This window comes from Patiria miniata, unplaced genomic scaffold (genome assembly GCF_015706575.1).
Source record: "Patiria miniata isolate m_02_andy unplaced genomic scaffold, ASM1570657v1 HiC_scaffold_17, whole genome shotgun sequence".
NCBI classification, from domain to species: Eukaryota; Metazoa; Echinodermata; class Asteroidea; order Valvatida; family Asterinidae; genus Patiria; species Patiria miniata.
In genome coordinates this window covers 1,903,845-1,917,225 of record NW_024037055.1, presented here as the reverse complement: position 1 = coordinate 1,917,225, position 13,381 = coordinate 1,903,845, and the positions used below count along the sequence as shown (strand labels likewise).

The 13,381-nt window shown below is 39.3% G+C and overlaps 1 protein-coding gene across 1 annotated transcript; it reads left to right on the top strand.

Moving 5' to 3' along the window:
- Window positions 1-183: 183 nt before the first annotated feature.
- Window positions 184-12,775, top strand: LOC119723372 (cullin-3-like). Its single transcript, XM_038193978.1, has 21 exons — window positions 184-254; window positions 2,236-2,433; window positions 2,735-2,848; window positions 4,573-4,733; window positions 5,068-5,182; window positions 5,596-5,727; window positions 6,243-6,290; window positions 6,430-6,478; window positions 6,748-6,893; window positions 7,347-7,523; window positions 8,076-8,246; window positions 8,343-8,450; window positions 8,794-8,918; window positions 9,296-9,389; window positions 9,835-9,936; window positions 10,068-10,185; window positions 10,609-10,677; window positions 10,879-10,951; window positions 11,326-11,395; window positions 11,610-11,716; window positions 12,318-12,775. The coding sequence occupies exons 1-21, from the start codon at window positions 198-200 to the stop codon at window positions 12,340-12,342; spliced, it is 2,259 nt and encodes a 752-aa protein (XP_038049906.1). The 5' UTR covers window positions 184-197; the 3' UTR covers window positions 12,343-12,775.
- Window positions 12,776-13,381: the final 606 nt, after the last annotated feature.

The following is a 13,381-nucleotide window of genomic DNA, read 5'->3' as shown; positions in this document are numbered from 1 at the left end:
CTCTAAGCTGTTTATAAAACAGCAGCCTACTGTGCTGAGCTGCACCGTAGTGTAGAAGTTTTACACTGTCAATCACGCAGCACAAGCTGCGCGAGTTTCATCGTGGTGTGTCACCGACAATTTTAGGTGTTTACTGCACTGCCAAGTTGTTTCGAGGTTTGATGTATTACTCAACGTGAAACGGACAACAAAACAACATGAGCTTAACCAAGGGCGCAAAGAAAGACACCAAGATGAGGATTCGGGCTTTCCCGGTAAGAAAAAAAGAAAGAAAGAAAGAAAAGAAACATTGGCCCCCTATTTATTATACTAAAAATATTGATCATAAATCATGTTTATTTTTTAATTGTTATTTCTTAGTTTTTATCACAATTATTTACGGAAGCTCAACCTCTTTTATGAAGTAAATTTAATTTCTGGTATTCGTTTATTAATTCTCACTCACTGGTAAATATATGCATGAAATGAGTATTTTGGTGGCTAAAAAAGTTACATGCACGTCGTGCATGCGTGCACCGGGTAAATCGAGCCCTGACTCTACTCCAACAAATTGTGCTCGTAAATGCATTTGCTGTTGGTATTTTCATTGCATATTGTTATTTTGTTATGGTTATTGAATGTTTGACTTCGCTCTATTTTTAATTTCTGTATGTAAACAAGGAAAGAATTGCATTCAACATATATTCATACTCTATGCACAGAATGCATGCACAAACTAATTTTTCTTGTTTTTGTTTTTAATCCATTTGTGATGGTAATTGCTTAAACAAAACTCAAACGTTCAAATATGATTTTCTTTTATATTGAGGCATCAAAGAGGAATCACACTGAAATAATCCATGGAAAATGTTTACCCTCAAGTACTTGTCCCAATCATTAGAATTATGAGCCTGTTGATATATGCCATGAAATAACAAATTTCACATTAAATAATATACAGATAAATAATGAATGTTTGCACGTGATCAACAGCCCATCAATCAGATGATTGGAATTTATTCCTGACGTTGTAAAATATAATTTAACATCTTTTTGTATAAACCTATAGACAGGTTGAAAATGTGTAAAAAGGAACAAATTTTACATTTTCCACATTCTGTGTTAAAAGTGAAATAAAGTCAGTTAGAAGTTTGTATGAATTCAATATTTGGTACATTAATAAGGAACGCTCATAAAATAATCTTATTTTTCCCTGTCAATTCTAATTTAGAAGGTTCCTTTAAATTAAGCTCTTCAGTCGTGTGTCATTTTTACTTCATAGTCCGAACTCTAACTCTTAAATTCAATACTGTCCACTTATTTAATTCATATTGTGTAGTTATCTAATTTTAATAAATAGTGGTGTGTAGAAAGTCTCTGTAGGAGATTAAGGTTAATTCTAACCTACCCAATTCGTCCAAAATCTTTGCATAAATGAGGATTTCGAAGGACAAAGTCGGGTCTCCAGCGATAAAAAGTGGATGATTTTGAAGGCTTCAGGTGTTTAGAGTATATGCCTTTGAATGGAGGATATTGATGGATTCAGGCTGCTCCTGGGCAGGAGGGCTTAGGTTTATATTAGGGTTAACGTACATGTACATTGAGTTTAAAAGGTAGAACTTTGAAAAAGAATAATATTTGGTGTTTCTTTTTATCATTTAATTTAAAGTATCATTCAAATGTCCAGAACTGAAGTCATCTTATGAATGTAACAGAATTTGAAATGATCATTTGAAAATTATCTTACAAAACTATTTGTTTGTCGGTTTGTTGAATATTGCTTTTTAAACACTGTCGTCCATGTTTTCAGGATCAAGAATGTAAAAATCAGTTGAAATTGTTTTCATGATTTTTTTTCTAGTACAGCCTTTCAAGTACAGCCTTATATTGCTGTCCTCGTCTAACTTTTTTCATGTCTCTTTTTTGGCACAAGTTCATTTTATCTCAACCGCTCTCAACCCAGGCACATGAAATGTCACACACTGAGACCCGCCGTTTTAACCTTATCATTAATTAGACGTAGGTAATGAAGTTTAATTGAAGTTTTCCTACATGCGGACAATTGTGGAACTCACTCATTAACTTCACATCCACTAGGACAGTCTAGCTTCTCTTTTGCATTTCGATGAAAGTTCGAAGCATTGGCAATGTTTGAAAACTTCATGCAAGTACATTCACGGAACTGTACGCGAATAAAAGGATGTTTCACTCTGTTGATTTGGTTGTAATTGTTAATCTTCTCTAATCCGTCATCAGACCAATATGGACGACAAGTACGTGGATAATATCTGGGCGCTGCTGAAGAATGCCATTCAGGAGATCCAGCGAAAGAACAACAGCGGGCTGAGCTTTGAGGAGCTGTACCGCAATGCTTACACCATGGTGCTGCACAAGCACGGCGAGAGGCTGTACACGGGCTTAAGGGACGTCGTCACTGAACATTTGGTGGAGAAAGTAAGAAACTTTATTTTTGGTTTCTTGTGCAAGGCTTGAAATGCTAGACTAAGTCCAGTGATTTTAAACCATTAGCACTTGTGTTACATTGTACTACAGTTGTTGTTCTGCACTCCCTGTTTTCAGAATCCATGCATAAAGTTATGTACCTGCATTTTTTTTCCCCAATAATCTGTAGGATTTTCCTCTTGACTGAAATATTTTCATAAGTACATTTTCCTTCATTGAGATTGGTAATGAACCTAAGTATAAAAAAAGTATGACGTCAAAAATCTAACTTAAATATGTATTTTTGTAATAGGTTCGAGCTGATGTCCTGGCATCGCTGAATAACAACTTTCTACAGACGCTGAATGCAGCCTGGAATGACCACCAGACAGCGATGGTCATGATCCGAGATATCTTGATGTACATGGTAAGAAACTGCCTCTAAATCATGCTGCAAGTTACAACCATTCATAAACATTAAAATAAATGCCTCGTCTACATTACCACAAAATTCTATACTTGTACACGAATACAAGTGAGACAAGTTTGTAAATTACCTTTCACAATTTTCTTAATTTTCTTCTGGGGAACAGATACATGTAAGAATAAAAAGGGATTTTTTTCGTATGTTATTTCTGTGTAAATTTACTGTTTATTCAGATTCTGGTTAATAGGTTATTTTTTAACCCCAACCCCCTTGAGTGATTTACTAGGAACCTTCCTCACTCTTGCAAAATCCAACACCATATGGTAAACTAAACACCCAAACTGTTGGACTCTGATTATGGTGGTATGCCTGACCCCATGTAAAGCATAATCAGTTTACTAGTGCAGTACTCACTCCAACAGATTCCAACAGAACATGCAGTTGGAGTTTGAAATGTTGGGGATGGCTAGGGTTCAGATGGTGGTTTTATATTGTGAATCAATGTTTGTAGTTCAGTTCATTTCAATTCATCACAAGTCATATCACAGATAAATCACTAGTCCTTTGACACAAATTCAAGTAACGGAGGATGATTAATGACAAAGGAATGCTCTGTCACAGTTAAATTGAGTACACATGTGTAGCTAGTGGCTTGACCTGAGACTGAATCACTTGTGATGGACTAGTGATGGATACGACCACAACAGCTCTGTCAATACAAAATATGACTCACTTCATTTCAATGTTGTAAATGTGCGATGACATTTATGAAAATCTAAAACCTAATCAATATTTTTAATCTGTTAAAATGGCTCAACTACAGATGGTTGTCCAGCCTTCTTCATATGTGTGTGTTTACTTTTATATTTTAAATCTAGACTTTTGATGTTTTGTAAGCAGTTCATTCTCAATTCTTAAATTCATCTTTTCCTGCACCCCTAGTGCTCCTCCCATCGACCCCATTCAGGCCCTCTGCCTCCTCCTTATTTCAGTTTATCATTCCTTACATCTTCCTGTTTTAACAGAAAGCTATTACCTTACCGTCCAAGAATCCGAGGAATTTCTAGTACCTACTGCAAATGGATGAGGCTTGCCTGATAGATAGAAATCCAGTCTGCTCACAGCTGACCTCAAGACAAATATTTCCCCTAGCCTTGTCCTTTCCTTGTTACTTGGTCCAGTTGCCTGGTCTTGAATTTCAAATTGTGTAACCGTACACTGGTTAGGATGTGTTCAGCGGCATTGGGTTTGTGTTCTCGAATGCCTGCTGCAATGGAGATTTGTGTGTCAAATAATGCAGTACATGTAGGTGAGAAGTAGGACAGACATGTTTGAGGTGAAGGAGATCACTGTTTTAACATTGCCAGGGCTCAATTTTGCGGAGCCACTAAAGCAGGAAATGCTTAGCGCATTTATGCACTAAGCAGAAATTTGATGAGAACCAATCACGAGCAGTTGACTTTGCATGGCATTTTGGCTGGTAACCTGTTTCTGCTAAGCAAATTTTTTTCCATGCTAAGCAGTTTTGTATGCATAACAGCTCTATTAACTTTGTTTCGTGTGCCTCTTTCATGGGAGCTGCATGCACAGAATTATGCTAAGCACGAAATAAATTTGTTAAGCAGAAACAGCTCCAGTCAATTTCTTTGTTCAACCTTTTAAAATTGAATTGGGCCCAGTTTGAAATGTGTGCGTCTTGTGTTTCACCCCCCTCCCCCCTGAAGGATCGTGTCTACGTGCAGCAGAACAAAGTAGACAACGTGTATAACTTGGGGCTGAAGATCTTCCGTGACCAGGTGGTGCGTTACGGCAACATCCGCGACCATCTACGCCAAACGCTACTGCAGCTGGTCATGAAGGAACGCCGGGGAGAAGTTGTTGACAGGTACAGTATCAAGCCACTCTCCCCCCCCCCCCCCCCCCCCCCCAATATATGAACAGACTCCAATCAGACTTTAAAGACTCCAAAAACTTTAAGCCTCTTAAATTATTTCCGGGACACGGGACTAGTTTTAAAAAACAAAAATGAAAACAGACATTCGGTTGGCCTTTTCACAGAATATTTGACTTCATTTTATAAAAAAAAAATAAAAAAATTACTGTTTTGGTCTTCTCATAGGACATGTTACTTTAGTATTTTGTCATTTGTAGTAGTGGCCAATGTTGAGCAACTATGAATTAACTATTGAATCTTTGGAATATTCTCTCTTTATTTTCAGGGGTGCAGTGAAGAATGCATGCCACACATTGATGGTGCTGGGCATTGACTCCAGATCTGTGTATGAGGAAGACTTTGAGCGGCCCTTCCTAGAACAGTCGGCAGAGTTCTACCAGGTAAATACTTAATTGTACTACATTAGTTGTGCCTGGTTGAGTTCAATCCAAATGATATCTCATAAAATAAATACACAAGCAGCAGGTTGTTTTCTTTTCATAGTGACTATCATTGCAGCTACAGCTGTAATGTAATTTCATTTGTTTTCTTAGTGAATTTTATTTTAAAGGGAAATTAAGTCCCAGAAACATTCCGCATTCGGTTGATAGTCTGGTTTCCAGAGCCAAAGATCCTGACGTTGAATATTGTCAGGTCAGGGAACCAGACAGTCAACTGCTGTACTAATAGCCACTACGTTTTGTTTTAGTTGGCACAGTGAGTTCAATGGTTATACAAACTGTATGTCTGAATATGTGGCGCAAAGATATGCCATCCTCAAATCTGGTAACTCTCTCTCTCTCTGTTCACACAGACGGAGAGTCAGAAGTTCCTTGCAGAGAACAGTGCCTCAGTCTACATCCGCAAGGTGGAGGCTCGCATCAATGAAGAGGCCGAGAGGGCAGCACACTACCTGGACAAGTCCACAGAGGAACCGATCGTAAAGGTATTCCATGCCCCACAAGGGCGGATCCAGAACACAATTTTTTGGGGGGCCCAAAAAAATTTTTTGGATTCTAGATGCTCTGTGGTGCGATCTGAGGCAATTTCTGACCACTTTAACCAATGTTTTTTTGAGGAAAATATGGTGGTGTACTCATTGCTTGCCTTTATTGCGATGTCACATAAAAAAAAAAAAATTGGTTTCGTTTTTGGGGGGGGGGGGGGGCCATGGCCCCCTTTGGCCCCCCCCTGGATCCGCCCTTGATGCCCCATACAAACGTCAGTTTTGATGAATTTTTTAAAATTGATACATTGTATGGCTTCAGTTACTTGATTCAATACAAGAAAAAGGACTCTTCGGCAGTTTGCATACTTCGACTTCATTAGCCTGAACATGAGTATAGTACAGCTGCATGGCTGTGCCTAAAATTTTATGACTGTAAAAAAAAAACGTTATTAGATGCTTTAATTGAATAGTTGCCACTTTTTTTGTACTTAACCCTCTGTATTATTTTTCAGGTTCTGGAGGATGAGTTGATCAGTAAACACATGAAAAATATTGTCGAGGTAAGCTTTATTAAATTTCAATAGAATTCCATTAACTTTTTCAAAACGTATTAAACTGTTTTGCAAGATGTTTTTTTTTTGTAAATAAATAACTCTATAATGTAAGAGTGAGAATGGTATTTGAAATTCTTCCTTTCAGATGGAGAATTCGGGTGTGGTTCACATGTTGAAAAACAACAAGAAAGATGGTAAGTCGGAAAATTCATTTGCATGCTCATTTGTTTCACTTGTGGTAAAACCATTTTGCCATTTTGTTTGCTTCATGGAATTAGTAGTATTCATACTCTATCATTCAAGAATAATTTCAGAGTCGTTCACAGAAAGAGTAGGGTGAATTTCAGGGAGCTGTTTAGAGCAGAAATTGACCAGTTGGGGTGTGCACAGCAATAGGTAAGCATTTGAAATAAGTGGACAGATGCAATAAGTAAGCCGTATTTTTGCCTTTTCTCCCCTGCAGACCTAGCCTGTATGTACAAGCTCTTCATCCGTGTCCCTAAGGGTCTAGAAACCATGTGCCAGTGTGTGAGCGGGTACCTACGAGAGCAAGGCAAGGCTCTGGTGCAGGAGGAGGACAGCGGAAAGAATCCAATACAATATGTTCAGGTGATTCATTCAAGCCAATCAAAATTAACAAATCGGAATTGTTCTCCGTTGCAAAAGATAAGGCAGAGCTTGCAATGCCTTTTTACTGTAGAAACGGCTATTGCATTAAGAAAAAGTTGTCGTGTCCGTTCAACAATGTCTTATCTCCTAAAATGGGCACTACATGAAATGGGAGTTTCAGAATGTCTAAGGTCGTATCTCACTAAAAATAACCCGGATGTACACACAAAATCCATGGACGTCAAGATACGACCTTGTTGCACGGAGTGTATTCGTAGACTTTGTTGCAGAATGGAGTTACGACCTTGTTGCACTGACACGACAAAGTGTTGTGTTCACAATAGCTTCATTATTGAATTGCACCAGCTCAGACATTTTACACGGAAAAGGTTTGAAAAAATTGTTTAAATAATAAATTTAAATAATTATTGTTTTGACATTTTGTTGATCTAGGACCTCCTGGAACTGAAGGACAGATTTGACAGGTTCCTGCGGGAGTCCTTCAACAACGATCGCAAGTTCAAGCAAACCATCTCAGGGGACTTTGAATACTTCCTGAATCTCAACCCCAAGTCGCCAGAGTATCTGTCCCTCTTCATCGACGACAAGCTCAAGAAGGGAGTCAAAGGGGTAAGACATCACTTTTCTCCTCCCAGACTCTAGGAGGTAACTCACTGTGTGGGGAGGCGGCTTCGCCACCTTTTGCCCACTTTGTGAGCGAGTACCCATGTGGCAGGGGATTAGGGCTGTCCATTTTCAAATAATTTAGTATTTGATTATTCAAAACTTCATTTGACCGAATATTGGAATATTTGCGAAACTCACTGATCAAGTTTTACATGTGCCAGCTGCAACTGCGTGCTGCATCAGTCAAAGTTGCACACAAGCGCTGGTTAAGGTTTGCATGCAGTGATCAATATTATGAACTGCTGGAATGTTTTGCAGTATTTTATAACTATCAATGGCTTTAACCTGTTGATCAGACTTGAACACTGAACACTGTTGACAAAAACTGATGGGATTTTGATGGACCCGGCCACAACACTACAGCATTCTGTTGAAAATAAACTTGAACATTTATTTATTCAGTTGTATCAGTTTCTCTGTAAACATCTGAATTCTTCAATTTACTGCCTCAAATTCCTCTTTAGTAATCCTTATTTTTAAAACCTACTTTTGCAGTTGTCGGAGCAGGAAGTGGAGGCCATCCTGGACAAGAGCATGATCCTGTTTCGTTTCCTGCAGGAGAAGGATGTCTTTGAGCGCTACTACAAGCAACACCTGGCCAAGAGGCTACTACTCAACAAGAGCGTCTCAGACGACTCGGAGAAGAACATGATCTCCAAGCTCAAGGTAAACAAAGCAAAGTTGTATATTTACATTTGCTCTGAAATATTGTCAGTTTGATTTTTGTCTGATGTCTCATTTGAATTTTCCTTCATTCAACAGACGGAATGTGGTTGTCAGTTCACGTCCAAGCTAGAAGGAATGTTCAAAGACATGACCGTGTCCAACACATTCATGGAGGAGTTCAAGAACCATGTGCAGACAGCCCAAGTAAGTTGGGCCCCGTCTCAATTCATATCCGGGACAATTTGTGGGTAGAAGTGTTCACTTTGTCTGGAAGGAACTCTGCATTTGTCCCGGACATGTTCTGGGAAAATTTCATTAGCAACTGCTTGACTCATCTATACTGATAACTTCATTGCAGGGAAGATTGCATGGAAGTCGTTCATAATCCTGCAACTTATATCCAATACAATGACGAGAACTTGTCTGGAGTTTGTCCAGGATGTGAGTTGAGACGGGCCCTTACCATCTTTTTCTTATAACCAATATTTCATCAAGTAGCTAAAGTTTAAAGTGATCTTTGTCAATGCTGCAATTTTTTACTCACCAGATCAACATGTATGGAGTGGACCTGAGTGTACGTGTCTTGACCACCGGTTTCTGGCCTACGCAGTCAGCCACACCACAGTGTACCATACCGCACCAGGCCAGAGGTGCCTTTGAAGCCTTCAAAAGGTACATCAACCAATGTTCTCGCACCCCAAATATATTGATTATTTTATCCCAAGACTTGTAAATAAGCATTTTAGAGTTGGATACATTTTTGTCTAAAAGGATAGATGGTAAAGTCGGACTAATCAAGGCAACTAGAGTCTGAAAATGGCCAGTGGGTCATTGGCCTATTGACCTATGAGGGGTCAACTCAAGTTAAATATCCACACACATATGACTGAGGCGCTACATTCTGCTTGACGTGTAAGCTTGCTGGAGAAGTAAGCTAATCCAATCAAGGAGAAGGTGACGGTGTTAATGCACATACTAACCAATGCACTATCAGAATGTTGGAAGGCATTGCCTGTTACCATTCGCATGTTTGTTGTCCCCATCCACAGGTTTTACCTGACAAAGCACACAGGAAGACAAATATCGCTGACGCCGCAACTGGGCTCAGCGGACCTACACGCCGTGTTCTACGGGTCTAAAAAGGCAAGTATGAACCACCAGTAGACTGTAAATTGGATGTACAAGGAGTTACAGATCACGGCCAGTCTTATAGAGGGGATGCTCAAATGAGTGGGTTTCCTCTAACTTGGGATGGGTTGGTTTAGTGATGTTTCTCTTGCCTACCAGTGAAGATGACCGTGGTTCGAATCACAGCCACTGCACCGCATACATTTGGCTGTCCGTCCCAAATCTGAAAGTTTTCTCAAAATCAATTTTTTGTCACTTCCTGCATCTAGGACTTTCATTTCCTCTCTGAACCCTGAGCAACATTTTAGAAGAATTACATTAAGTTTACTTTCTTGGATCATTGGCTGTTTCCACAAGGAAGAGAAAACTCAGTGAAGCTATCTATCAACACTGGCTTTGGATGTACGAGATATTTAATTAAGAAATGGGTATTTAATTAGTATTGTTTCTTGGTTCACAGGAGGTGGGCAAGCAAGAGCAGCGACGACACATCATCCAGGTGTCCACGTACCAGATGTGCATTCTAATGCTGTTCAATACAAGAGAACAGGTCACATATGAGGTACGGTTTAAGCATTATTGCTCAGCACTCTTTCGTTTTCTGCAAGCCTGAGAAATTAACTTCACAGTTGTTGTGTTTCCGGGGGTTTCAAAACCAAGACTACATTTTTGTTATCTCTTTGCCCCTCACAGGAGATCATTCAAGAGACGGATATCCCTCCTAAGGATCTGATCAGGGCGCTGCAGTCACTAGCCTTGGGCAAACCCACGCAGAGAATACTGGTCAAAGACCCGAAGTGCAAAGACATAGGTAAGCCTCTGGTATAGTCTCAGCAAAATCCATCAAGTGAAACTAATAACCTAGTCTTCACATGTGCCAGGAATCAGGAATGGCCTTTTCAAGTCATGAGCACCTCAATATGATGGCATCGGACAGGGAAATTGTTATGATTTCTGAAGGAGGATTCCTAGTGAAATGGGTACATTATAAGTTTTGAGATGGTACCTACTGGTATATTTTATGTGGTTTTCATTGAATTTTCATTGCAAATTGTTCACAGTATGTCACATTTTCAAAGTTATTAAGTTCTACAAATTAACAGAGTTGTCTAAAATGTGATAAAATTGTAAAAACAAAGTTAAGATTCTTGTATTTCTTGTGCCGTATGTGTGACTTTCCTGTGTCGTATGTCTCACTATTTACAAATATTTTTTGGCTGTGTTTTCTTTGCAGAAAATAGCCACATTTTTACTGTCAACGACATGTTCACCTCGAAGCTTTTCAGGGTCAAAATCCAAACAGGTGAGTTTTTTTTCAATCAGAAATATCACCCTTTTCAGCTCAAATATTCTATCAGACACTTGGTATTTGTTCAATGTTTACTTGTCCTTGGTCCTTGGTCAAGTTTGAGAAAGTGGCACATTTAAAAAAAAAAACATGAGTGGATGAAATAAAAAGAAGATTAGCAACGTACTTACAATCATTTTTTTGAATGTATTTCAGTGGCAGCTAAGGGTGAGTCGGAGCCAGAGAGGAAAGAAACGAGGACAAGAGTGGATGAAGACAGGAAACATGAATATCCTTTGTGTCACTTCTCTCAATCTTGAATTGCATCGAAATCATTGATTCACCACAGCAGCTAGAATTGCTTGGCACACAAATGTGCTGAGCAGGGGGAAAAAAAGCCTTTGCATCTGCTTACCTGCCAAAAAGGGATTCAGGTTTATCACATGACTGGTGCTCAGCGTGACAATTCCCTGAGCAGTATATTCTGCTTAGCAGCTCGGAGAAAAAAATGTTGTTTCAAAGAACTGGATTTCAAGATCTCCATTTAATATTAAATGCTTCATCTGTTACGCCATTTTAAATAGTTTAACTCTATTAGATATGGAATGCTTTAAATGTGCCATATGAACCGAATCACAACATCAACCTTAACCAACTGATTACGATTGAAGCTGCAATCGTCCGCATCATGAAGTCAAGAAAGAAGAGGCAACACAACGTACTAGTAGCTGAGGTAAGACAATAAAGCACACAGTTTTGTTTTCTTTTTTGTGGTTGCAGTTTGCCTGTTCCTTCCCGTGCACAGCTTGTGTGCAGGCATACCCTTTGCGTTAAATTGGAACCAGTCTAAAGTCCTCATGTTCTGTCATATGAAGTCCTGTAGAACATTACTGTGATCATTTTAAATCTTTAAATAAACTTATTAATTTGAAATTGTAATTTCTTAGGTAACTGAGCAGCTCAAGTCTAGGTTTCTACCCAGCCCCGTTGTCATCAAGAAGAGAATAGAGAGCCTTATTGAGAGGGAGTATCTAGCTAGAACAACAGAAGACAGGTAAGTGCCCCCCCCTCTAAATTTCTCAACCCCGCCCTCCCCATCCCCAACACCATCCACCAACAAACCTTTTCATAGATGCTTTGCACAGAGTAGCCCCTGGTGTTGACAATATACCATCAATTGAGGGCAGCGTTGCATTTTTTCTTATTTATGAGTCTGCTCAAAAAAGCACTTGATTGTGAATAGGCTGCACAGCGCCCTCAAGAGTCCATACTGGCTTCATACCGTAAGCTTGGTTGCAGCAGGCAATAACACGCACCTATGTAAGCCACTGGCTAGCGGCTACAGCCCCTTCCCATAGACTGGTGTGCTATTTACAGCCGTAGCCATGTGATTCCCATACAGCCGCACATTCCACATTGTGTATATTCTGCAATAGAGGCAAACTTGCGTATTTAAACATTGAAGGATGTTTTCATTGATCAATTTAACTACTGTTTACTTCACATTGAACAATATTTTCTGCTCTGATTTGTGAGAGCACTTGTACAGATATTCAAATGAATAAAAGTGTATTCAGATAAGTCCTATGAATCTCCGTGTTATATTGTTGCAGAATTTTCCAACAAATTCTCCATTTCTCTTATTTTCTGAATAGGAAAGTCTACACGTACGTTGCATGAGTTGACAGCGTGCAGTACAATGAGGATTCCCCCGCACAAAGTGAATCTTCGTACACCGTTGCCACTTTACAGGACAGTAGGAAAGTTTGCTAGATGACATCCATTTAGACCCCAATGCTTTAAGAAATCTTCAGCGTGAACAACGAATAGTAGTCCTGTAAAAACAAAACTCCACCTTTTTTCTGGGGGCAAACATTTGTTTTTTTTTTATTGATATGCTCTAGGAGCACCCTCTTGTAATAACAAAAAGGAATGCCGAGTTTTGCATATTGCACATCGTGATGAACAATAAGAATGTCTCCTGTCTGCCTGCCAGATGGTTTGGGAAATTTCCCTGAGATATAACTCGAAATGATTTGCCGGGCTTATAGGCCATCAGCCTGGGGGTTTGGTCGGTATCAAATGAGGGGAAAAGTGCTCATTGTGATTTTTGGCAAGGTATGCACCCCTGTAGTTGGAAAATCTGTGATAGCATTGCAGAGGTGGCAGCGTTTTTGGTGCTATCACTTTTTTTTTTTAAAATGGCGGCCAAAACATGCTTGTTACCACATATAATTAATCCGGTTACAAGCATATTGGCCGTTTTGCAAAAAAAAAAATTAAAGTGATAACACCCCCAAAAAACTGCCGCCGCTCACACTGCAAAGCTATCACACATTTTCCAACTCTAGATGCGCATACCTTGCCAAAAATTGCTATGAGCATTGCTCCTTTTCATCATTTGATACCGGTGGCCCAATTTTTGGACCGAAGCTGATAGCCTATTATAAACATTTTTTTAGCAATAGTGCTGTCCAAATTTTTGGAGGCTACAAAAAATTTGATCTACCAATACTGGTTACAGTATTAACAAATTTAATTGACTCATGCAGTTGCCAGTATTTGGTATGTAATCATAAGATGCAATATTCTGAAGTCGATAAATGTATACGGAAGTGAAGGGGTCTGTCACGAAGACAAATTAGAAAAACAAGCCAATTATGATTTGATGAGTGTGTGAGAACCACTGATCCCAGCTTCGTCTTGCATTTGAGACCTT

Excerpts from the sequence above, each read along its gene's own strand:
- LOC119723372 (XM_038193978.1), top strand. The coding sequence starts at position 198 with ATGAGCTTAACCAAGGGCGCAAAGAAAGACACCAAGATGAGGATTCGG. Across the intron at positions 6,291-6,429 it reads ACATGAAAAATATTGTCGAG|ATGGAGAATTCGGGTGTGGT; the intron begins GTAAGCTTTATT and ends TCTTCCTTTCAG. Across the intron at positions 8,247-8,342 it reads ACATGATCTCCAAGCTCAAG|ACGGAATGTGGTTGTCAGTT; the intron begins GTAAACAAAGCA and ends TTCATTCAACAG.